Source organism: Mustela nivalis (genome assembly GCF_964662115.1).
Source record: "Mustela nivalis genome assembly, chromosome: 5".
Taxonomy (NCBI): Eukaryota; Metazoa; Chordata; class Mammalia; order Carnivora; family Mustelidae; genus Mustela; species Mustela nivalis.
The window spans coordinates 16,107,012-16,131,374 of NC_139024.1; the positions used below are offsets into that span (position 1 = coordinate 16,107,012).

The 24,363-nt window shown below is 45.6% G+C and overlaps 1 protein-coding gene across 1 annotated transcript in view; it reads right to left on the bottom strand.

The window, feature by feature from the left end:
• Positions 1–24,363, bottom strand: part of PPP1R14C (protein phosphatase 1 regulatory inhibitor subunit 14C) — an 81,115-nt gene that overhangs the window by 16,734 nt on the left and 40,018 nt on the right. Inside the window, exons 2-3 of the mRNA XM_082730391.1 lie at positions 7,326–7,409; positions 6,094–6,126 (exon numbers count right to left, since the gene is read on the bottom strand). Coding sequence (XP_082586517.1) covers positions 6,094–6,126; positions 7,326–7,409 — 117 coding nt within the window. The remainder of the gene's footprint in view (positions 1–6,093; positions 6,127–7,325; positions 7,410–24,363) is intronic.

A 24,363-nucleotide genomic window follows, 5' to 3' on the forward strand; every position in this document is an offset into this window, starting at 1 on the left:
ACCACTAGTCAATTTCTACTGCAAACCACGATCAGACATCCATTTCCTGCATCATCATGTGGCTGTGACATTTCCGTGACCCCACAGATTACTAGGACCCAGATATGCCTCTCACCACCTACTCATAGGCAGTCATCCTGTGTAAAAGCCTGATGCGTATCAACCTACAGACTCTGATTGCTAAATGCACAGAAAAAAAAAATATGATGTTTATCAGAGAACAATGGCAGAGCCATCAACTATAAAAGGAGATTCCTACGAGTCCATTGACTGGACTGACAACTCCTGTAACAGATGGTAAGACAGATGCCCTCGAGCCCAAATTAAAAGCATTTTCTGTCCACCATAGCAGTAAGTGGAAATGCTCCTGTGTGATCCTAAGATTTCAAAACCATGCAAAGTAAGAATGAGAAATAGGACAAGAAGCTCTTCCCCAGCCTGGCTAGCTGGCCCCAATAGCCCATCTCAGATTTCTATAATGTTCACCAGGCTGTCACTACTGATCATTCAAATCCAAATATCAACCAAAATTAAATGACTCCTTTTCCTCTTGCATTATATAGAAACATTATTTTTCTACATTTAAATCAGCTCTGTTTTGGGATGCCTGGGTGGCTCAGTGGGTTAAAGCCTCTGCCTTCAGCTCAGGTCATGATCCCAGGGTCCTGGGATCAAGCCCCGCATGGGACTCTCTGCTCAGCCGAGAGCCTGCTTCCTCCTCTCTCTGCCTGCCTCTCTGCCTACTTGTCATCTCTGTCTGTCAAATAAATAAATAAAATCTTAAAAAAAAATCAGCTCTGTTTTAATATCAGCTACATCAGAAATGTCATCTACTCAGGGGGAAAAAAAATTAAAACACCATTCTTACTAATCAACCACAAATACATTAGTGTGGTGACCACAATTACATTGCTTTGTCTTGAAAGGCCTAGTCAGAAAAAATTTGCACATTGACAGTCCACAGCTAAGAATATGAATCAAAATGAGAACATACAAGTTCTTTTTTGATTAACCAGTGCCCTCCCTAAAATGAAACTATGGACCCAAAGCACATGACACACCAAAAACAATATCACTTCTGTGAAAATAGCAAGTTCTTTAAAGCCCACTCTTCAGGCTGAATAATTCAAGATGTCATTATTGGTGATCTGGGGCATTTTTCATATTTAATATGTAATGGAGAAATATTACCTTATATAGAACAAGATTTGACTAACATGTGTCAAGCTCTATGCTGGGTGCTCTTGTACATATCCTGACTTCTCCAACTATTAATTATATCACTTCAGGCAAATGACATAGTCCTTCTATGTCTCAAATTCCTGATAACAATAGTGTCAACCTCACAGTTTTGTTGTGGAGAAGAAATAAGTTAATACATGTAACGTACTTAGATCAGTCCCTGACATGTGCTTAGTAATTATTGAGCTATTATTATTATTATTACTATCTCTAAAATTATCAGTGCAAATACTGGTTATGAAAACCCAGAGAGGTGGTTATTACCTCCATTTTACAGGGGAGGAAATGGAGGCTCAAGAGGTTGAGAAAAGGCTGAAAGTCACACATATGTAGTGCTGTTGCTCACATAAAACTCTTGTTTTAGAGGGCGCCTCGGTGCTCAGACGGTTGAGCATCTGATTCTTGATTTTGACTCATGTCATGATCTCAGGGTCCTGGGATGGAGGCCTGGGTGGGGTTCCACGCTGAGCAAGGGGTCTCCTTAAAGATACTTCTCCCTCTCCCCCTTTCTCACTTGCATACTTTCTCTCTCTCTCTCTCTCAATCTCTCTTTAATTTTAAAGAGTATTGAGAGTCACACTTTAAAATTTAAAATTTTAAAATTAAAAAATTTTTTTAAAAATCTCTTAAAATTAAAAAAAAAAAAAAAAAAAACTCTTGTCTTAAAGCCCAGTCTTCCTACCACCCACCCCACCTCAGCAAGGAGACTATAAATAAATGTCCCTGAATCAGCAGAGATATTTTCCTTACATTGGTTAACTTCAAAGTGACATAAAACTGTATGCAAATTCCTTTGATCAAAAAAAATAGCACCTTCATAATGGGCTACTTTGAAAAGAACATTGTTAATTGGTAGGCACTTAGTTGAGATAGGACCAAGTCCTTTGAGGTCCTAAATGTCTTTCCAAGTCTAGTAGCTTAGGGAGCCAAGCAGGGGGAAAGAATGAGCACAAGATCAGGGGTCTGAAACTCAGGGTTGAGTCTTCCCTTTGCTCACTGCTGTGAGGTCAGAGACAAAATAACTTAACTTTCTTCTTCAGGTCAGGACTGTGAGGATTAAATAAGATAATGTTTATTACTGCGATGTGAACTCTAGAGCTTTGGGAAAACAATAAGCTATAATTTTTACCATCATAACCCAACTGCCAACCTTTTCTGAAATGACCCCTTTAATGGATGAATGAACTTGACAGAAATTCCTTAGCATTTGTCACCATTTCTATTTCTAGAAACCATGAGCTAAAGGACAGAGAGAAGTTCACATGTAAATGCTTTTTCTTCTTTCTTCCTTTGGAACTCCAAAGAGAATTCAAATATTACATCTTTCATCTCTTAAACCTCATCATAAAAACCAGATGAGGAATACTTTTATTCTTGGGGGAAGCAAGACTCATTGTTTTCATTTAACTGCCTGGCTTTTAACAAGTGTGAATATTTTGCTTCCTAGATACTGCACAATTGGAAGAGAATAGGTCTCATGAAAGCCCAACCTTTCTTACCTAAATACCAGAACATGAACTGTCCCACTAGAAGGAGAAGTGAAGAAGGGAATGATTAACTGAGTAAATGGCACGTCTACACCGAGTCTAAATCTACTTTCAACAGCAACCCTCCCACCCCCACATCACACGTGATCAGTGACACAATCTATCACCTTTCTTGACTATTCTACTATTCTTGTTTAACCTTTCACAACAATTTAATATAACTCTCCAAATATATAATTTCTTTTTTTAAGATTTAATATATTTATTTGAGAAAGAGAGGGAAAGCACAGAGAAAGCGAGAGGGAGAAGCAGACTCCCCACCCAGCAGAGAGCCCAACACGGAGCACGACCCCAGCACCGAGATCATGACCTAAAGGCAGACACTTTAACCAAATGAGACACCCAGGTGCCCCTAATTAATTTAACTCTTCCATTAATTCCCCAGATAACTATAAACAAAGAAGTTCTTTTCCCAAAAAAGCTGATGGTGAGGTCTCTTGCCTCCATCCTTGTCCTTGTCTCCAGAAAGCCTCTAATCTAACTATCAACTCCTCAAGGAGTTTATATGGTCCAACTCTTAAAAAAACAAAAACAAAACCTGAATCTTTTCAGTAAAAAAGTGTTCAAATAGTGACATTTTGAGTTGAGTTGGGACCACTTCTTTTGCACATATACACACCATCACCACCACCACCACCATCACCAAAAAAAAGTTGGTTTGTAACCTGATCACTCCATGGTGAGACCCACCAGTAGACAAGCTGTGCTCATGCTACATGAATTTAATCAGTTTACTGGGTCCTAACGCTCTTGGACAAGTTGCCAAAAACAGGCAAGGACAGATGAAAACAAAAAGAAAAAAGTGAGATTCAGAGCAAACAGAGACCACACAGGGAGCAGAAAAATCTTAAAAACAAAAATAAAGAAATCAAACATTTGTTAATATCCTCAAAGAGAAAAAAATTATAAAATGTGTCCATGAAACACTAAGAAATAGTAAAACAGAATAGTGAACAGAGAGCAAGAAAGTGCTCTTAAATATTAAAAATAACACAGCTGAAATTTTAAAATATCAGTAAAAAGACTAGATAGTAAAGTCAGAAATCTCTCAGAAAGTAGAATAAAAAATCAAGGAGACGGACAATGAAAGGAAAAAGATAAGAAATTAGAGGCTCCACCCAAAAGACGTAACATCTAAATAAAAGGAGAGCCAGTACTATAGAATACTGAGGAAGAAATTGATAATAAATAAATAAATAAATAAATTTTGAAGAATTGAAATACATATAACTACAGACTAAAAGAGTTTGCAAAGTACCCAGCATGTGAATAAAAAAGGACCCACACTGAGGTATATCACCGTAAAATTTCAAAGTGTGGATCATCTTAAATGTAATTGAGGGGGGAAAATAGGTCACATACAAAAGTCTGAGAATGGAAGTGGCATCAGACTTTTAATATGAGAAATGATTAAAAAATAGGATAATGCCTTAAAATCCCAGAATTCTATACCATCCAAACGATTAATCAAGATACATTTTTATACAAGCAAGGGTTCAAAACATTTACCTTCTATGCATCTTTTCCCAAAAACCTACTGGAGGATGTACTCCCACAAAAATGAGGAAGACTGGGATTTAAGAAACAAAGCATCAAACAGGACAACAGTGAACAGAAATCTTATTACAGTAGCTACTCAGTAGACCCAGAGAATAACTTCTCCAGATTGTTGCATAAGGGTACTACGAGGAAAGCCTGGGTGGGAGCATAGTAATGACAGGTTTGAGTATACAGAGAAGAATCTACCTGTTTGACAAAGATATTGGAGAGTTCATTAAAAAATAGCAATAGGCACTAGACAAAAATAAAAGACAAGATAGCATGAACTCCAGAAAAAACAAAGAGCTATACAAAAAAGGAGCAATGGTTATATGTTACTGTTTGGCTTAGCAGTGAAAAAATATCTGTTTAAATCATAATACTGTAAACCTTGACCACTGATTCAACAAAATACTGGTCAATAACTTTATCAAGGGGATGAGGAAAATGAATTACAGGGAAAGTGAGAGAGTTATCATATTTCTCCTTAGGTGAATAAATGAAAAAAAAAAGCAGTTGCATATTTAGGAATACAAGAGTAAATAGTAGGAAAACAGCCAAAAGTGTTGATGTATAAATCTATTTGAATATAATATATAAATATAAAATATATACCTTTAGGAAGAGGGACTGAAGAATGAAACAGGCAATGTTATATTTCCTTTATAAGCGTAGTTGTATATATGGCTTTCAAAACTATGACTATATGCTACATTGATTTAAAAAATATACTTAACATCTTTACAATTTTAAAATTAGAATTAAAGATCTCTACGATACAATCAGCATTAAGGAACACTGGAGACTATAAGAATAAAGCTCAAGTAAGTAACTGGCCCAAGCCAAACAATCACAAAACACCATATTCATTTTAATCTTATACAATCTAGGGGAAGTATGCTTTCCTCTCTCTTTGTAGCTACATCACTTCAAAAATCAGAAGTCCTAGTACCACTGCTCCAATGTTGCGAAAAACATTGGATGGATATTCTATTTCTCTGATTTATCATAGGATCAAATGAAAAAGACTTCCTTTATCAATTTTTTTCATGATTGATCAAATCCCTAATTTCTCCACCATGCTTTCACTCTTTGGAGTATACCTTAAATGCTTTGGTCTAACCAAACTAATACCCACTGTTTTTTATACTAATATTTATCCACTTGATGGTAAATACGCAAACACGGGCATAAAACTTCTTCCAATAAAGGCAATGCTTCTGAATGACAGACTTCACTTAATATTTCTTAAAAATGCATATCTATTTAATAAAAGAATGCATTCTCCAGTTACAGATCTAACACTTTACTAACATTTTCCTAAAACACTAACAAATCACTAAAATGATTCCAAACCCTCTCATAATTACCTTTGAATTTGGCTTTTGGGGATTACTGGGTGATTGGTATTAGGGAGGGCACTTGATGTAATAGGTGTTATGCACAACTGATGGATCACTAAATTCTACCCCTGAAACTAATAACAGAGTATATGTTAATAAAATCAGATATAAATAAAGAATTTTTTAAAAAGACAAGCAACACACCCAATTCCATTAGTTTTAAATCTTCTTGAACCAGATAAGCCTGGGCATACATTTAAGGAAGTTAATACTAGTCAAGCATGCACTTGACCTACAGGTAAGAAAAATTCCTTAGTATACATATAACCAAACCATGTATTGTTGTTTGGCTTTAAAAATATGCAAACTGGTTTAATAAAAACGAATTCAAACACAGCATTTAGGAAAAGCGATTTGTTTACCTCTGTTGGTTTGTAGCAGTCTACAAGAGCTTCCTAGAATAAAATACACAGAAGGTAAGTTTGATTATTTTAAAATCCATTATCATTTAAAAAGTGAAATTAAAAATTATTTTATCTTCATGGTGTTCTACTATGCATGGTAAATCCAGATTTTCTATCGACCATCTAGAAAAACACTTTATCTCAGCACCTGTCGGGTCGTCTTGAAGATATCGAAAGTTGTACATTCCTACGCACGAACGCTTTGCACTCTTCAGAACACACACGTGCCTTTCCTTTGGGCTACTAAAAGTAGCTAAAGCCCCTTTGAAGTCCTTAATTTTATAAAAAACCTTCTATAGGCCACTACATTTTCTGCAGAACCTGCTGCCTGCTTTACTTTTTCTAACTTTCGTAACTAGATGCTAATGCAATCGTAAATTTACCAACAAGGAATGATCACTAAGCTGAGACTGTTCACCACACAAGGGACACTAGTAATTATTAACACACGGGACACATTAATACATTAAAATGTGTCCTTTTGTTGCCTTTAGAGATCCCTTGCCGTTGGTGATGACCAACGACCATTAGCAGTAATTATCAGTGACCACAAAGAGCCATGACAGGGCAGAAGCTAATTGGTTTTAGAAACTCCCAAATGCAGATATTAAAATGATAGATCTGACCTCCTGTGGGAAGGGAAAGAAATGTTGTCTTGCTTTGGACTGAGGAAATAGGAGACAGCTTCAACATCCGCTGTTGTACTAGGAGGTTACCAGGCAAGTGTACTCTAACAATCTTTCTTTTATTAGGTTGTAAACAATCTGCTCTAGAAACTGATTTCCTGGGTGAGAAAATCCAAAACCGGGAGACCAGAGTCCTGGCTTGGGCGCCCCAGATCTGGCCCAGCACCTCTCCTCTCACATAACTGGAACATCACTTCCTGTCCTGGCAAACGGATTTCTGGAAGCAAGAACCAGCTCTTCCTCCAAGAAGATGTGGCTGCAGAATCTCATACCGGGTAGGCGGTTTGAGAACTGACCATAGTCAAGAACTGCTTTACCATCAGAGACGCCGTGCAGGGGGAACGGATACTGAGCACCCCCCCTCCTCTCCTCTCGGCCCACTGCCTGCTCGGGTCCTGGTGCTAACACCGCCCTAGGGCAGGATCAGTGCACACCGGGTTCCGGAGATGCAAGCCGATTCAAGCACTCACAACAGGCAAGTTCTAGATTTTGAAAGCGGCTTACCCGTAACTTTAAAGCTCTCTCTTCTTCACTGTCAGCATCAAGAAGATCATCAATGTCAATTTCTACTTCTGGCATTTCTTCTTCCTGGTTCGGGGAGGCAAATGGGGAGGCATTCTATTTAGTGAGAAACTACATCGCACCAAACCAACCTAGTTGACTTATTTAAAGAAATAACTAGATCACGGATGGGGCAGGGATCAACAATGGAAGGAGAGACCAGATGGAAGAAGAGGGAAAGCAGGGGATGGGGAAGAAGTAGGAGAAAGAGAGAAAGTGGGGAGAAAGGGGAAGCCAGAAGAAAAGGGAAGAAAAAGAGGGAGGGGGTGAGTGGAAGGAAGGAGGGGGAAAAGAAGGGGCAGGGGAGAGGGAGCAAAAAAGATTGAAGAGTCCCAGAACAGTAGAAAGTACTTCAAAGATGACAATTTCCTACGTTATGGCAGAAAGCTACAATTATGGGTAGAGGATGGGCGTCAGAAGATTACAGAAAGAACAGCGACACCTTCCCGGTAGGGGTCACCTCCTCCCCAGCTCCTCCCCGTCGCAGGGATGGGTCTGCAGAAGCTAGAGAGAGACCTCTATGAGGAACATCTGGGCTTAGTCGCTCAGTACTGGCTGCATCACGTGGTCCTCGGGGGCAAGGCTCACTTCCTGAGTGTCTCCTTTCTAGTTAGATGCGTTCACTAATAGTGCTCAACCATTCTCTTTTTTCTATTCCAACAAACAAGAGGACCCAAGCATTTGGAGGAAACCAAGGAATATGATATACTGGTGCGAAATGGTAAGAAATGTATGTATTGGTCTCTACCCTGGTTCCTGGCACAGAGCTCCTAAAACCCTCATGAATGGGGGTGCCAACATTTGTTCTAACATTTAGTCTCTGACCCCAGTTCCTGAAACAGAGCTCCTAAATCCCTTAGGATTTCCTGGCTGGTAGGAACATCTTGAGTTTTAATGAGGTAACTCTTGGTGGGCTCCTGGATGGGAGCTGCTCACAAGAAAGACCAAACCATGATCGGAAGTTTGGAACTTTCCACCACACCCCTCACCCATCCTTCTAGAAAAGGGGGGGCTGGAAATGGAGGGAGGCACAAACGTAGCCTCTATCCAGGTTGAGGCTGCTGAGCAGATCCGCACTCCATGGTCAGGTTGCTGGGAAACCCCACACTGGATGTGCGTGCTGCTTCCGTGCGTCCATCGGTGGCTTCCAGCCTCCCTGGCGGCCACCATGTCCCCTCCCCCACAAGCTGGTGCTCTGTCACTCAAAGCTGCCCATGCCCCACCTCCTATTTTTGTGTGTATGTGAAATCTCATCTGAAAGGAGTCATTTAGAAAGCCACAAACAGAGGGGTGTTAGAGCTCCAAAGGGTCTACCTGACTTCCCACAGTGAAAGGACGTGTGGAGACTGAAACACCAACAGAGAAAATCACCAGTTTCTGAAACAGCCAGTAGCCCACAAACACAGACCACAGCTAGGGAGCCACAGTGTGGACGGAGCCCACAGGGAACCTCCCCAGGCCCATGAATGCTGAACCAATGGCCATCAGAGCGGAGCCAGCGCACACTGGCTTACGTTCTGGTAAATGTGGTTAGAGTTACATCCACAGCGCAATGTGGCTCTAAAAACTACCATATAAGGCCAAAATACCCACAGCCAGTTTCAGCTGCTTCTACTCAAGGAAAGCAAAAGAGACAAACCCACAATTTCCTATCTGACAATCCACACAGAACCCTCTTCCGTTTCTCCACTCCTCCCCCCAAAACAGTCATCTGCATTTGGCATTAATTTTTGGTGAGGACACGAAGTCTATATTTAAGTCAAGGTTCAATGTCGGGGAGCAGGGAACAGAATACAGAACCTGCTTGAAGAATCACAGCTAGGGGAAGCTCAACGTCTGCTATTCGTAAAGGAAATGACAGAGTAAGTCAATAAGGCTCTCCTCAGAAGAGTAAGGCAGTGGGTTTCCCTGCAAACATTATTCAGCTCTGATGCCCGGCCAAATTTGGCCAAATGGGCCTTTACTTGCTAGCAAAGCAGACTCCCACCCCTGCAGGAGGCATCCGCCATACTCTCATTAAGGAACGCCGAGTGGCTCTCCCTCAGATACTATGTTTGACCCATTTTCTCCAGCCCGCGAGATCTGGGCTGTCCACTTTGGCAACGGCATGTGGTATTTTCATTTAAATTCACTAAATGAAATCCAATTAAAAATTCAGTTCTGCAGTCTCATTAGCCACACTTCAGTGCCCAGCGGCCACACGTGGCCCGTGGCTCCTGCGCAGATGCGAAGCCTTTCATTCCATTGGACAGGACTGCCCTAGAGTCCACTCACCACCTGGCCCAGATATTGGGAAGCAAAGCCTCCTTCCCTCTCAAAGGAGCTTGACAGGAGGAGAGAAAATGCCCGTATCACAAGGTCAATACCATTACCAAGGGTATATGGCAGGGAAAACCTAGGTTTGGCTTTCCTGAAGCAGACTGTCTTCACCGACTGAGTAATTACAACAATCATTGGGCATGGACACTTTCTACCAAATGAGGATGCTTCTCATTACCACCACCCCGTCTGTCAGTGGCTGGGAGGAGTCCGAGCTCCGTGTACACCCCAGGAGGGTGGAGTACGGGTGTGCTCTGAAGATCGGTGATGGCGAAACCAAAGCCCGTGGCACAATGACATGGAGACATGGGCCATGGAAGTAAACATGGGAGAGACCTGGGGAGCAAGGAATGATCTAGTATCAAGTAGAGAATCCTATGTATATTTGGAGGCACCTGGGTGGCTCAGTGGGTGAAGCCTCTGCCTTCACCTCAGGTCATGATCTCAGAGTCCTGGGATCGAGCTCCGCATCAGGCTCTCTGCTCAACAGGGAGCCTGCTTCCTCATCTCTCTCTCTCTGTCTGCCTCTCTGCCTACTTGTGATCTCTGTCTGTCAAATAAATAAAATCTTTAAAAAAAAATAACCCTATGCATATTTGGTATTTAAAATTTTTAATGAGGAATGCAGAAATAGTCCACATTTCATGGAAATTCTCTTTGGCGCTCTTCAATGTATAGAGCAGTGTCACCAAATAAACAACTTTAGTGACAGATCACATTGTCGACGAGGGAGTAACCACAGCCACAGCTTACTCCGATGTCCTCGTGTTTAGCTGTGTTTGAGGATTTCCCCACATTAAAAATAAACCAGGGGTTATGGTAACACTAAGTGAAACCATCTCCTCAGGATCCCTAGGCTAAGTCACCAGCCAACATATCCCCCTTTTAGTCATAGGCCTTCCTCTTGGTACCACAGAACAAGCCCCTTGATCATCACCACCCATCTTCTTGTTCATACATCTGTTGGGAACCCACTATACGCGAGACATTGTGGGTCAGGCCCTGTGAGACTCGGCCTGCAAGGGACTGTCTGTCAGTCGAAGCTTGAAACAAAATAACATACAATGGCACCTAAAGAGAAAGACAAACCCCAAGTTCTTGAGTAATTCAAGAGAGGGAAACCTTCCTCCAAGGGCTGCCTGGGAGGGTTTCACCAAGGAGCATGTAAGCTGGCCTTGAGGACTGGCAGGATTTGGAGAGGGTTGTGGGGGAAGGAGAGTGTCCACAAGAGGCAAAATGTACACAAGAGGCAAAAATACAATGTGAGTTGTAAATATGGCATGTAGAAAGGTCCTTGGCCCAGGAGTCAGACAGCTCTGTGTTGTCAATTTGAATGCCTATGGTGAGCAGAGGGGTTACAGAAATGAGCACTAAGGCAGCTGGGGGCACTATAAGGAGTAGTGAGGAGCAGGGCAAACTGGAATAAATATGCCATGAAGAAAAACAGCAAAGAACACTCTATTCCTGCCAATTAGAGCCACCAGATTTTCTAACTTCTCAGAAGTTGAAATAAAACATTGCAATATTTTAAAAGTTGGCTAATAATCCCTTAAAATCCTGTCAAGGACAAACAAAATCCATCCCCCTGCAGGCTGCAGTTTTTCCTCATCCTGCAGAGCCTGGCCCACAGAGGGCTCCGGAGCAAGGCTGGAAACTGCAAGAAGGGGAGCCCGCTGCAGGGCCGCGGGCCAAGGGAGGAGGAGAGGAGAAGCGGAGGCCTGCGGAGAAGCACACACTCACCCCAGAGTGAGCGAACCGGGCTTGAATGAGTTGTGGCAAGAACGAAAAGATCTTAAAGCAGGATTAACCGGGAGAGAAAACGGATGGCATCTGGAAGTGAGCAGGGTAGCAGGTGAGGGAGAAGGAAAGGGTAAGAGAAGATCCAGGTTTCAAGCCCCAGAGGTGTTGGGGGAAAATGCCATAATAAGGAGCACATCTGGGACCTGAAGTGCTGTTCACAACCAGCAAGCAGTTCAGAGGTAACCGATCTGCCATCCCCGCTCCCCGCCCCAAAGCTCCCAGCTCTGGAGCAGATGCCAGAGATGCAGGACCCCTGCCGTTGCCACTGCAAAGGGACACGCTACAGTGCTGAGCAGCAGAGGCCCAGCCCGGAGCGCGCAGAGGCTGCGGCCTGGAGGCGGCCATCTCTGCTGGGAGCGCACAACAGGCCCCGGCATGAGGACACGCTCAGGCCGCCCACGCAGGCTCCCAAAGCTTGGCCAGCCTGTGGGAACACACACACCCTTGCACACGCACACATTCTCACATACTCTCATGCATACATACACCCTCTCCCACGTGCATTACACACACACACACACGTGTGCATTCACATGCATACACTCTCATAGGCACATGTGGACACACTCATGCACATTCTCATATATATGAATACACTCACAAGCACACACTCACATACACCCACACCCAGGCTCATACACACACTGTCACATGCACACACACTCACATCTCTCACTCTCATGTGCACAAACTCATATACACACACTCTCACATGCAGTCTCCCATTGCGCACACACACACATGCTCACACTCTCTCACATGCACACATGTATACACACTCTTACATGTGCACATGCACTCAGATGCACACAGTGCCATGCTCATACACTCATGCACACACATTCACGTGCGCACACACACTCACATACCATATACACACACACTTGCCAGAAAATTTACACCATGAACCCTGTTCTGCGTCGTGTCAAGTGTGCTTGCATTTTAAAAAAATACAGCTCCGCGGCGATGATGGGGCCAGGAGCGCAGGAGCTAAACCAGCTTGTACACGGATTCTGGTTTTCTAGCTCTGGGACCCACTGCCTAACGGCTTCCCAGAAGTGCCAGAGGCTCCCGGTTCTCAGCAAGCCTCCAGCTCCAACAGGGCTGTGAAGGGCTGCGGGACGGGAGCCTGTGACCCTGGCGGGGCGCAGATGGACACACACGGGGTGGGACACGCAGGCGGCAGGGTAGAGCACCCAGGCGGCAGGGCAGGGCTGAGCAAGGGCCTGAGCCCACAGCCGCATTCACAGCCGCCTGCTGTGAACATGCAGGGCAACTGGCTTAGGAAGAACATAGAGAGAAGAGAGGCGAGCAGAAGCCCAGGGGTTCCGGGAGTTCCCTCTGAAAATATTTACATTTCAGGTTCTCATTTTAATGACAATCCCCAAAATTTCTGGTCTGGACGACCACCCTTTAACCTTCAACTCGACTCTGTCTACACATTGGCATCAAGCAGAACGATTGTAACCGTCCTGGGGCTAATGAGTGGAAGGCCAAAGGTTTAACACCGAATGGATGTTAAACACAGAGACCTGTTAGATTCCTACCCCCGCGAGTATGCCCACCAGGTGAGGCCAGAAGACCTCTCTCACGGGATGCACAGGGGCAGGGCGGGGCCTCCTTCCTCACTTCGAAGGAGTGACATTAGCTGCCACAGATAAATTCATGTTGTGTCCCTGCATTCCACTGGCTGGGTGCTTTCCAGTCAATTTGCAATTTTTATTTGATTTTATAACTGGAAAAACCATTAGCATGAAGAGTTACGCTTAGTTTTAAGTATCACATATTTAAATATTATATTACATGTTTAAGTAAGTCCTGGAAACTGCCAGAAATCCTTCCCACTTAAAAAGGAACCTGGCCTGCCCTACGGCACCTTGCTGTGGAATTTCAGAACATCGGGGATCAAGAGGAGACACTGGAAATGTCCAGAAAGGGAACAGGTCACGGAGGCAGGCAGAGAATCAGTGTCATCAAGCAGGGGAGCAGTAATTTCAAAATCCTGAGGGAAAACGATTTCCAAATGGGACGCCTCCATGCCCACAAACTGCCAACCGAGAGAGAAACACCACAGACATTTCAAGACACCTCAGGTTTTACATCTTAATAGATGCGCCTCCCATCTGAGGAAGAAGTGCTCCAGTGAAACAAAGAGCTAGGAAAGGCATCTGTGGTTGATCTGTGGTTGGCAATGGTGCAGACTGGAGGGCACACGCCCCAATCGAGCTGGAGGAGGGTACCTGGGAGGCCGGAAGTGAAGAACAAAGCGCGTGGGCCCTCAAACCTGGGAAGCTGAGCAGAAAGAACGGAGCTGAGTGTACTGGGCAACGGAGGCTTGGGGTCGGGCACACACCTGCCTGGGGCCAGGCATTGATGGCCTCACGTGGATCCAAAATGGGGCAACACATGAGGTCATCCCAGCTCCGATGCCCTTGGCAAGTCCTATGATCCCACATTACCAGCCTTTCCATTAATACCCACTCATTTTAAAATTTAAATAAGCTTCAAGGGTTGAAGCTGGCTTCAAGCCAAAAACAGTAACCCCCAAACTCTTCCTTTAAAAAAAAAAAAATGAAAGAGCCTAACGAAACTTGATCCTGTGGCGAAGGGACTGTTAAGGTAACACCCACGAAGGATGCTCTTCTTGCCATCCAGAAGAGCAAGTCTCTGTCTCCCTTTATCCCAGACACCTCCCAGCTGAAGTTCACCTCCAGAGCACGGAGAGCACCCCTCCATGGTCACCACCCACGTCCACCTAGTACCCCACACAGAGAGCCACCCCTGTCCTCTTGCAAAGAAAACATGATGTGATACAGGTGAGCAACACTGACGTGATTTGATAAACACCATAAACTGTTCTAATATGTTGATAGTTCACGTGCTTGATTTGGTACTTCCCACCATTATCATTGAACAAATGACCTGTCACACAGCCTCAAGTCACAGCAGCCCAGGGGAGAGCTGCCGCCTTAACATTCAACAACAGAAAATGAATGCCGACTCACAGAAAGATTCGCGTTACTGGTCTTGTGAGATTATTCTAGGAAAAGGCATATCTACGGCAAACGCTAAGAGCACCAGGAAGACCCACGCAACATCTACTGGCGGCATACCTACCACCGCCGAGCACTTTCTAGACGCCAGAGAGAAAGAACAGACAACCGACAAAAACACCCGTTCTTGTGGAGATCAAACCTTGGAAGGGGAAGACACACAAGAAACATGGAAGCACCACAGACAGCACAGCAGACAGCGGTAAATACTTTGGAAGAAAAATAGGCAGAGGGGAGGGACAGGGAGCAGCAAGACTAGAATTTTACCCCTGGTGAGAGAAATATCCGAATAAAAGACCTCGGAGAGAGAGAGGGACGCGGGTTGGAGGTCCGGAGGGAGACATCGAGGGGGACTAGCAAGGGCTCAGGTGTATCTGAGAGCTGCCAGGAGTCAGGCGTCACTAGAGTGGGCTTGAGGTGGCACCCCGGTGAGGACTGACTTGTCCAATCCGTGAGAGAAAAGCCACTCTGAGTTGGAGCAGAGTGGTGGTGCGATCTGAGTCACCTTTTAGAAAGGATCACGCCAGGCTCTGCGAGCTATGGGCGTGAGCAGAGTCCCCGTTAGAGGCGGCCGAAATCACCTGGTAAGAGACCATGTTGCCGTAGACCAGGCGACAGAAGTGCAGTACGTAATTCTCCTCCTACTTGGTTCGCTGGAAGTCAAGGCTGGCCGCTGAGATGCTAAGGAAAGGAGCCGCTGTGCGGGAAAGCAGCAGGATGGCGCCAAGCCGAGCTAGGGAGGTGCTTTCCTGGATGCGAACCCCATTCCCTCTCCCCCAGGTCAATTGTTCCTCTGCTGACGGGCTACACGGCACAGGCCTCTGCCACCCCCAATCTCTGCCACTCCCCAAACCTGCACAGACTCAAGGATCAGTAGTAACACGACCTCAGACGTGGCTAAGGTTTCCGAGTCCATCTGATCAGCGGATCCTTCTTTTAAAAAATTTAATGTAAATGTTTCTTCTGGCGCATCTTTCACTCCTTACCCCTGAAAATTGCATGTAAAGACCTAACACATCACCAACTTACTCAAAACCACAAGGATTAAACGGGCAGGGCAGGGACAAATGTAAGCAAAAATCCCCAGAAGCAGAGCTTTCAGGAAACAGTAACACTTTGCGTTTCTGCGTTCTGCGTATGAACGCTCAACATGCACAGCGGGTCATGAACAATGCCAGAGTGACCAGAAAAAAAATCAGAGGTTGTGTTCTTAAGCAGGTATTTGACAATAAGGGAGAGCTAAGGCAGTTCGCAGAGACGGCGAGGACGGCCTTCTCAGCCAAGGCAGAATGGATGTCCCAAAGGTTCTGGCTGCACTGGACGGCCACCGCCCCCTGTGCTGACTCACAGCAGGGGGACGCCTTTAGGTCCCCAGCCCCCAAGAGCAGCACCTGCATCACCAGGAGCACCATGTGCAAGCTCCCAGACCAGCACGGAGAGGGTGGTGGACACACACGCTCAGAAGCAGAGGACAGGAGGGATCAGGTGGGTCAAGAACGTGGACAAGACAGTGGGGCCATGAGCTCAAGTTGCTGTGAAGCCGCAGGCAACAGCTAAGGACATGGGGAGAGAATACAGGGCTGTCCCAGAAGAGAGGGCTGCTGTCACCCACGGGGAACAAGAGGCAATGGGTGTGCAGCCTGTCCCTAAGAAGTCACACTGGGCTATGACCTGCTTCTCCTCCCTTTAGTCATATGGCCGAGACGGTCTTTGGATGGATGATGATTCATTCCTACGCTGAAGGGCCCAGCAGAACTCTTCAGGCTGGAAACACTCAGACTCAGGGTGTCACAAAGGCAGACATCTGTTCCAGCTCAGTTCTTAGAAGGCAGTCCTCCCGCACTTTCAAACCGGTCACCGCACTGTTCGTGACTCAGTCGTTCCAATGGGAAACCGCGTGACCAGGGTGTTGGGATTACGGGAACACAGAATACTGAATGCGGACATTTTCCCATCTCCTATCTTGGGAAAGCTGCTACATCTGCTATGGCTACATGTGTTCGGGGTTGACAGGTACACAGAAGAGTAAGACCGAGAAGGAGTCGTAGAGCTGCTATTTGGAAGAGACGCCAGACACCAAAAAGAAACTGTGATTCCCCTCTGGAGACTTCCAGGTACAGACCAGCAGGCACGGCGCACTTGCAGTGTGGCAGGCAGACTGTGGGTAATATGAGCTCTCAGGTCACAAAAGAGACACGGAGGACCCTTATATACCTATCGCTAAGAGAAAGAAGCCAACAGGGAAAGGCTCCATGCCAGAGGATTCCCACCATATGACGTTCTGGAAAAAGGCAAAACTATGGAAGCAGTGGAAAGATCAGCGGTTGCCAAAGGCTTGAGGGGAAAGGAGGGATGAACGGGTGGGGCACAGGACAGTTAAGGGCAGTGAGAGTGTATGACATTGTCGTGGTGGATCAGTGTCCTTAGGGTCAAGCCCATAGAAGGGACAACACAAAGAGTGAGCCTCAATGAACACTCTGGAGAGTGGCTGAGAAAACTGTATCAAAATCCTTTTTAAGTGGAAGGCAGGCAGGCAGCGACAAGGGGTTCCCCCGGCCCCGCCCTAAGGGGAATCCATCTTTACTAGGATTTTACACCACCCTGGAAGGAGCCCTCCACCCTTTCCCATATTATAGATCGGTGACAAAACCCTGATTGGATGACAGGTGCGGGGGGGTGGTATTCAGAAGGAAACAGCCCGCCAACAAGCCCTTAAAACCCCCTGGACTTAGAAACTCTGGTGGCAACCCCCTTGGGCCCCCTCCCTCCTTGGGAGCTCTGTACTCTCACTTTGCTATCACTCAATAAACCCTTGCTTTGCTGCCCACCAAAATATATATATATATATATATATATATATATATATATATCAATACTGGCTCAACTGTTGTAATAAATACACCAGACTAATACTAGATTTAGCATCAGCGGAAGCAGGAGGAGGGAGTGTATGGGGGTACTTTCCGGAAGCTCGGTACCTTCTAGGGTACAGGTGAGAGCTCAGGGCCACCCACTGGGACGTTCTGCCTGAGGAAGAGAACTTGCCAGAAGTTCCTTCCATTACCTCCCTCACACGGCCAGGGAGGGGAGGGTCTAGAGGAGCTCTTGCTCCAGGGACCACAGTGGGGTCAGAGGGCGGGTCCCTGGGCACACTGGGCACATCCAACATTGGTCAAAGTCTAGACTCAGAAAGAAAGGCCAGCCAAAGAAAGTGACTCACCAGCACTTCTGTGCGAAAGGAACAGACCGAATGGAGCGCTGCTTCACTAACGGCCACGATCATTTCCACGTAATAAGTGCTACTCTGCCTCCGCGAGGTCACCGTTCCAGGAAGCGTGGCCCCGGACCCCGCCTGCTCCTCCATTCCCCTCATCTAATCCATCGCCAAGTCTATCTGTTCTCTGGCTTAAATGGTTCCTGAACCTGCACTTTCACCTCCTGCACTACCCCACACCTATACTAAATCATCTCTTGCCTGAATTATTGCCCGTTTCTCCCAACGGCTGCCACACATCCAGTCTCATCGCTCTATCGGTTCAGCCTCCACTCTGTACCAGGGTAGCAACTTTAAGAACACGAATCTGGCACTGCCCTGCCGAAGACCTTTCGGTGGCTTCCCATCAGTCTTTAAAACCCATAGAAGGGACAACACAGTCTTAAAACCAAAATTCCTGGCACGGCTTACGTGGCGTGCTGGGTGCCTGCCCCTTACCCCCCACCCTGCCCTGTCCTGATCCCTCAACATGCTCCCCGCTGAGGCCTCCACAGGGCCTTTGCACATGCATGTGTGATATGCTCTTCTCAATAGCTGAAGTCAGCAGTCACTTCCTAAGAGGGAACGTCCTTGGTCTCGCTTGTGCCAAGGTTAACCCCCCCACCCCTGAAACTGTATTCCTAAGACCACACACTTCTTTGTTGCAGGTACCACACAGGTCAAGTTTTACACTTGTTGGTGTCCCTCCCTAAACTGTAAGTCCCCAGCGCAGTGCCTTGCATGGAGTCCGGCACACGGGAAGCCCTTGCTAATCATTTCTTGAATTAAAGTCTGAACAATTCACTGAGTTAGGTCTTATCCTTGCTGCGGTTTCTGGAAATGTTTGAGTATCTTGACTCACGGGCTGAGGGCTTAGTTTCAAACTCAGACAAGCTGACCCCAATCTGCATGGCTTTATGCCAACATGTGTGTTCTCCACCTTTCAGAATGCAGCGTGCTGAGCAAAAGATGTGTCCCTGCCGATTTCAGCGACTGTGGGCGCAGCAGGAGAAGGGCAGAGCCCTTTCCAGAGTGCTGGACGGCGGCCAGAGGGCCCTCCAGGGACTGCTTCACTATCATGGCTTCTGGACGCTCCAACACATCAGAAATAGCCCAGGCACTCACCAATCTGGAACCCGGGAGGTGATTCCAAGTTTCCATGATAGCTGGAAGACCTGAGCCTCATGTGTTACAAACATGGTGGAGAGGGTCGGTGGGAGCACTGTTTTTTCCTGGGGCTGTCACAGAAAAGCCCACGTCCACACTGGAGGATATGATCCATCAGGACAGACAGTTGGGATGTGGGCAAGGGACCCGTGTCTGTACTCGTCTACATTACCTACTGGTCAGCAGTGCGGATGGGAACTGGACAGAGCTACCCTAGGGTGCCAAGTGAAACCTAAGTCTTGGACAGAGAAAGATTCAAGATTATAAGGGAGCGGGGAAAAGGCCAGTTGTTCCACAGAAGCAAGTAATTAGGAAGCTACTTGGGAAGTGGCTGTGATATATTGCCAGTCTCCTGGGGCTAAAATAGAGTTTATTTAAGATCTGGTGCTTTGGAAGTTTAGCCGATTTTTAATTGTAGGTCTAGTAATTTATTTTGTGACTGCTCTTCTACAAAAGTACTCAATTTTTTAAATGTCAACAGGTTTCAGCCATGCCACTGAATAGTTAGAGTGTACTTGAAGAGCACGGCAAAAGGGTCCCCACGGGACTCGATGGCGCAGTACACAAGAAATCAAAGGTGTGGAAAATTCCGGGTGTGTGATCAAAGCAGCGGGAATGAGTCAGAGTTCCTTCTTGGATTGTTGACTCCCCACTTGAAAAGCCTACTTTCAGAGCACTCTGCGGCGAGAAGCAGGAAGCACTCCTTCTCAAGTCCTGACCTGCAGAACACCTGCCTCAGAAGCCTCATGTGAAATCACAGACCCCTGAGCACTGCCCCCCACCCAAGAGCCACTGGACCACAGCCTCTACACAGGTAACGGGAGCCACAGAAGATTCACAATCCAATTAGTTTGCTTCAGAAGGGGTTGAGTGTCTTTGCAGAAAGGGAAGACATTCCATACCAGAGAAGGGCAACAAAAAGGAAGAGCCACTCCTCACATAGGGTGTCCACTCCCCATCTAGAACCTTCGTTCTACCATGGTGGGCTGGGTGCTGAGGATTCTACCACCAACGAGACATGAGACCCCCACCTGACGTTTGGGGAGCAAGACAAAGGCAAATGGAATGGCAGCTACACAGAAGAACACTGTGGCACGTGGTTTGGCTGTGAAACACAAGCAAGAAGTGGCTGTTCCGTCCTACTCAATCAGGGGCCACACAAAGACCGATACCCGCTCAAGGCCACTGTTGCTCGGCCGCATCTCCTTTCTGCTTTTCCTAGACCCTCCGTGAACAGATGGCACTGCTGGGCTCACCTGAGTGTCCCTCAGCTCCTGCCAGGGGCTCCATTTTGAAAGTGAGTCAAAAAACCCATCCTCCACAGCGTTTGTCATTGTACAGGTCTTCAACACAGGATGAGGCGCGATCAGGGGGAATGCCAAAAGAAAAACAAAGCTCTGGCAAGGGAACTGAGCCCTCTACACACCTCTCACCATGGAGCAGCCCTCCTGTCCCCGTGGAAGGAGGTCTTCTGATATCGGGTAGCCAGGCCACACACAAAACCCTGAAGCCAGTCTCCTCCTCACAGCCTGTGGTGACAGGGGGACAGATGTCATAACCAGATTGTTTCCACCCTGGAAAGCAATGCTTCAACCGCTTGCATACCCACCACCAGCTATCCCATAACAGTCTGGAAATCAGCAATTTGCCAATCCTATAAATCAACCCTTTAACTCTGGGGCCACCCACACCCATCTCCCTAATCCTACAGATCCCGGGCAAGCAGCAAACATTCAATTCAGTTCAAACTCAGTGCCTTCCCCACATGAGCCCAGAGCCCCCCGGAGCCAGAGATCCACTGGTGTGGACCTTCTGGGAGTGGCTGTTGATGAAGGGGGTACACAGCATCACTTCCTAGACAAACACCAGCAACTAGAAGATCAGCCTTCACCCACAGTGGATATGTAGCAGGTTTTCCTTGAACTCAACAGGCCAGAGCTGAGCCTCTTACACTGGGCTCTTCTGACTTTTTCCTCCCCAAGAAAATACTTCCCCCATCCTCCATCTTGAGGAATGCAAGTTCAGGAGATAATCCTTAGGAACACTGGGTTGAGATTTAAGTGCCCCCCACCTTAAGGTTATGGGTCTGGGAACCAAAAGGGGGAAGCCAGGGACAGAAGTTTGAGCTTCAGTCTGTGGCAGGTGGGAGGTCACGTTTATGTGAAGAGATGGGGAGAGAAAGAGCGAGCGCCCAGACCTTTCTTATACCTAGAAACTCTCATCTGTCTTCCAAAATGCTGTCAGCCCTGATTATGAAAGAGTTTCACCTTCGATTCCAGGCAAGTCGCACAAAACACAATTCCAGTCTTTCCAAAAAGGCCAATTCTGTTATTCTGATTCATCGCAAAGTAAGCTTCAACTAAGACAGCAAGTTGTTACCTCCTATGCATCTGTCACTTTTGCTACTGGAACAGACACTCATTTTAGCACACAAGTAATGGCAAATGCACAGAAAGAAAGGGATGCCATGCTTTATTTTTAATTTCCACAAATGGACTGATCTCCATGTCAAAGGAAAAAAGCGGTGACAGATAACAAAGGTGCCTTACTCCAATCTATGTTTTTATTCCCAGAAAGAGGGGTGACATGGTCAAAGCTTTCCCCAAATCCTTATTTAGTTTCTTCCGGGCGGGGAATAATTTGGATTGAAGATGACATCTTCTAAACAATCTTACAAATTAAAACAAAACAAAACAAAAACCCCAAAATCAAAAGTTCTCTGGAACAGAAATTAATTAGATTTAAGAATCTGATGCCCTGCAGTCTGCTAACTTCTGACATCAATGAGAGAGGAGACAGAAGGCCTCACACCTAGTGGGCACTCCATAATTGTCTGTTGAGTGTCCAATCACATGATTTATCTCAAGTCCCAAAGGCTCTTTGCACTTGCAAGCTAATTCAGTTGTCATAAAGGCAAGCAAGGTAGAAGATTTATGATTACCTGGTTACCCCAAATGACCACAAATCCTTGCCAACCTCTAGGCTGTTCCAAGCAGCCCAGCTAGTAGTTCGGCAGGCATAATGATGGTATATTATGAAGATGCCCTTTGGAAGGCCTTGGAGATGCTCTTATTTAGAAAGTGAAGGTCTACCAGGAGTACGGTTCTTAGTCGGCCTCTGTAACACAGACCAGGAGAATCCCATCTCTCCACTCACGGAGATGGGTTCTTCAGCCCAGAAAGGGACCAGCCTGAAGGATCTTGGGCCCTCCATCCTCGATACCCAGTGCACATCAGAAGATGGGGTGAAAGGCATTCGGGCTGACCCACTGCCCAGGACCCAATCTGGGTCTGGATCTCCTGTCCTCTGGCCTCCCACAGCTCTGCAGTCACGGACACATTACATTCCATCATGATCCCTAGCACATTAAAACCCTAAAGCCCATCAAGATGTATATATCCGTTGTCTCCACCACCACAGTAAGAGGTCCTTGAGGGTAGGGACTATGTCTTATTTTGTAACGCTCACACCTATCCGGCCCATGTACCTGCATGGTGAATTTTTTATCAAGTGAATAAATGGAAGTTCTCACCAAAATAAAATAGTTAGGCCTAGAACTACCTTTAGACACATTTTCTAGGATACTGACGTTAAGAATAAAAGGAAATCGTGTAACGCCATGAATACTTAATTTCTTCTTGAAATTGACCCAGAACTGGAGATAAAATGGTCGTGCAGGTTTATGTAAGAAAAGGGCTATAAATAGAAACTTCTCTAGCTGTGTTAGTAAAGAAAATGCGAGGGAAAGTAGAAATATATTCTTTTTATAACTCTTGCCTTCATTGATTGAGAGACAATGAGACAGCCTCTTGGATCAATTACAATTTATGAACTGGCTCCATCTCACCCAGAAATTTCTTGTCAATAACTACATTCAATGTGCATGAGCACTTCAGTGAGCAGACTTCCCCCTTGACTCATTGAGATGCTCAAGAACAGTAAATATCTAGCACCAAGCAATTTTTTGATTATTTTTTTTTTACCCAAGTGTAGTTGATGTACAATATCATATTAGTTTCCAGCATAGAACACAGTGACTCAACATGTATATTCATTACAAAGTGATCTCCACGGTAAATGTTGCTATCATCCCCCACCATACAAAGTTATTACATATTACTAACTATATTCCTATATGCTCTACATTGTATCCCTGTACCTTATTTATTTATTTTATAACTGCAAGTTTGTAGCTTCTGCGCCCCTTCTCTTATTTCCTTCATCTGCTCCCTCCCCATCCCCACCTTGTTCTGGCAACTACTGGATTGTTTTCTGTATCTATGAGTCTCTTTTGTTTTATTGTTCATTTGTCTTGTTTTTTTTAGATTCCACATACAAGGGAAACCTCAGGGTATTCTCTTTCTCTGATTTATTTCACTTGGAATAATACCCTTTGGGTCCATGGGAAATGGCAAGATTTCATTCCTTTTTGTGGCCAAGTAATATTCCATTGTATATAAATACATCTTCTTTATCCATTCATCTTATCAATGGACATGGACTGCTTCCATAACTTGGCTATTGTCATAAGGCTGAGGGCTAATCCCTGAGGCCTCCAGTAGGTAAAATTAGAAGTGGAGAACCAGCAAAGTGACTGAAGAGCGTTTGGTGCTTGGGAAGCCAGAAGAGGAACATGCCTTAAGGAGGAGGGAATGAGATCACCTGTGCCAAGCTATGAAAGTGAGACAAGGACCAAGACTGGACCATTGGGTTGAGCAACAGGGAAGTCACGGTTACTCAACAAAGCAGCTTTGGAACAGGGCTGAGGCAGAATCCCAGAGTCAGTTCCAGACACAGTAGGAGACTGGGACTGGGTTTGGTATTCAAGAAAGCAGCCATCCTACCCACCATCTCCAGTTTCAAATACCTGTGGTCAAAGTTGGTCTGGAAGCAGATGACCCTCCTTCTGACCAAGCAGCAAAAGTTCAAGAGCAGCCTAGCACTATATCACAAAGCTTAGGTCACTCCCCTCATCTCATCACACAGGCTCACACCATTACACTATCACACCACACAAGAAGCAGGCTGAGTGCAGTGCAGTAAGGTATCATGAGAGAGAGAGAGACCATGCTCGCAAACTTTTATTTCAATATGCTGCTGTAACCATTCTATTTCATTACTAGTTATTGTTGCTAACCTGTTACTGTGTCTAACTTATTAATTAAACTTTATCACGGGTAGGAACACATAAGGGAAAAACACAGTATATGCAGGTTTTGGAGTTAGGTCCAACTGGAGGCATCCAGGAGCAGTCTTGGCAGGTATCCCCTGCAAAAGTGGGGAGCCGCTGCGCAGAAAACTTTCTCAAGTTGTTTTGAAGAGAAGGACAGGGTTGTTAGCGAACAGGAGGAAGTGCGGTCAAGAAAGGATTCTAGACTTTTTTTTAGGG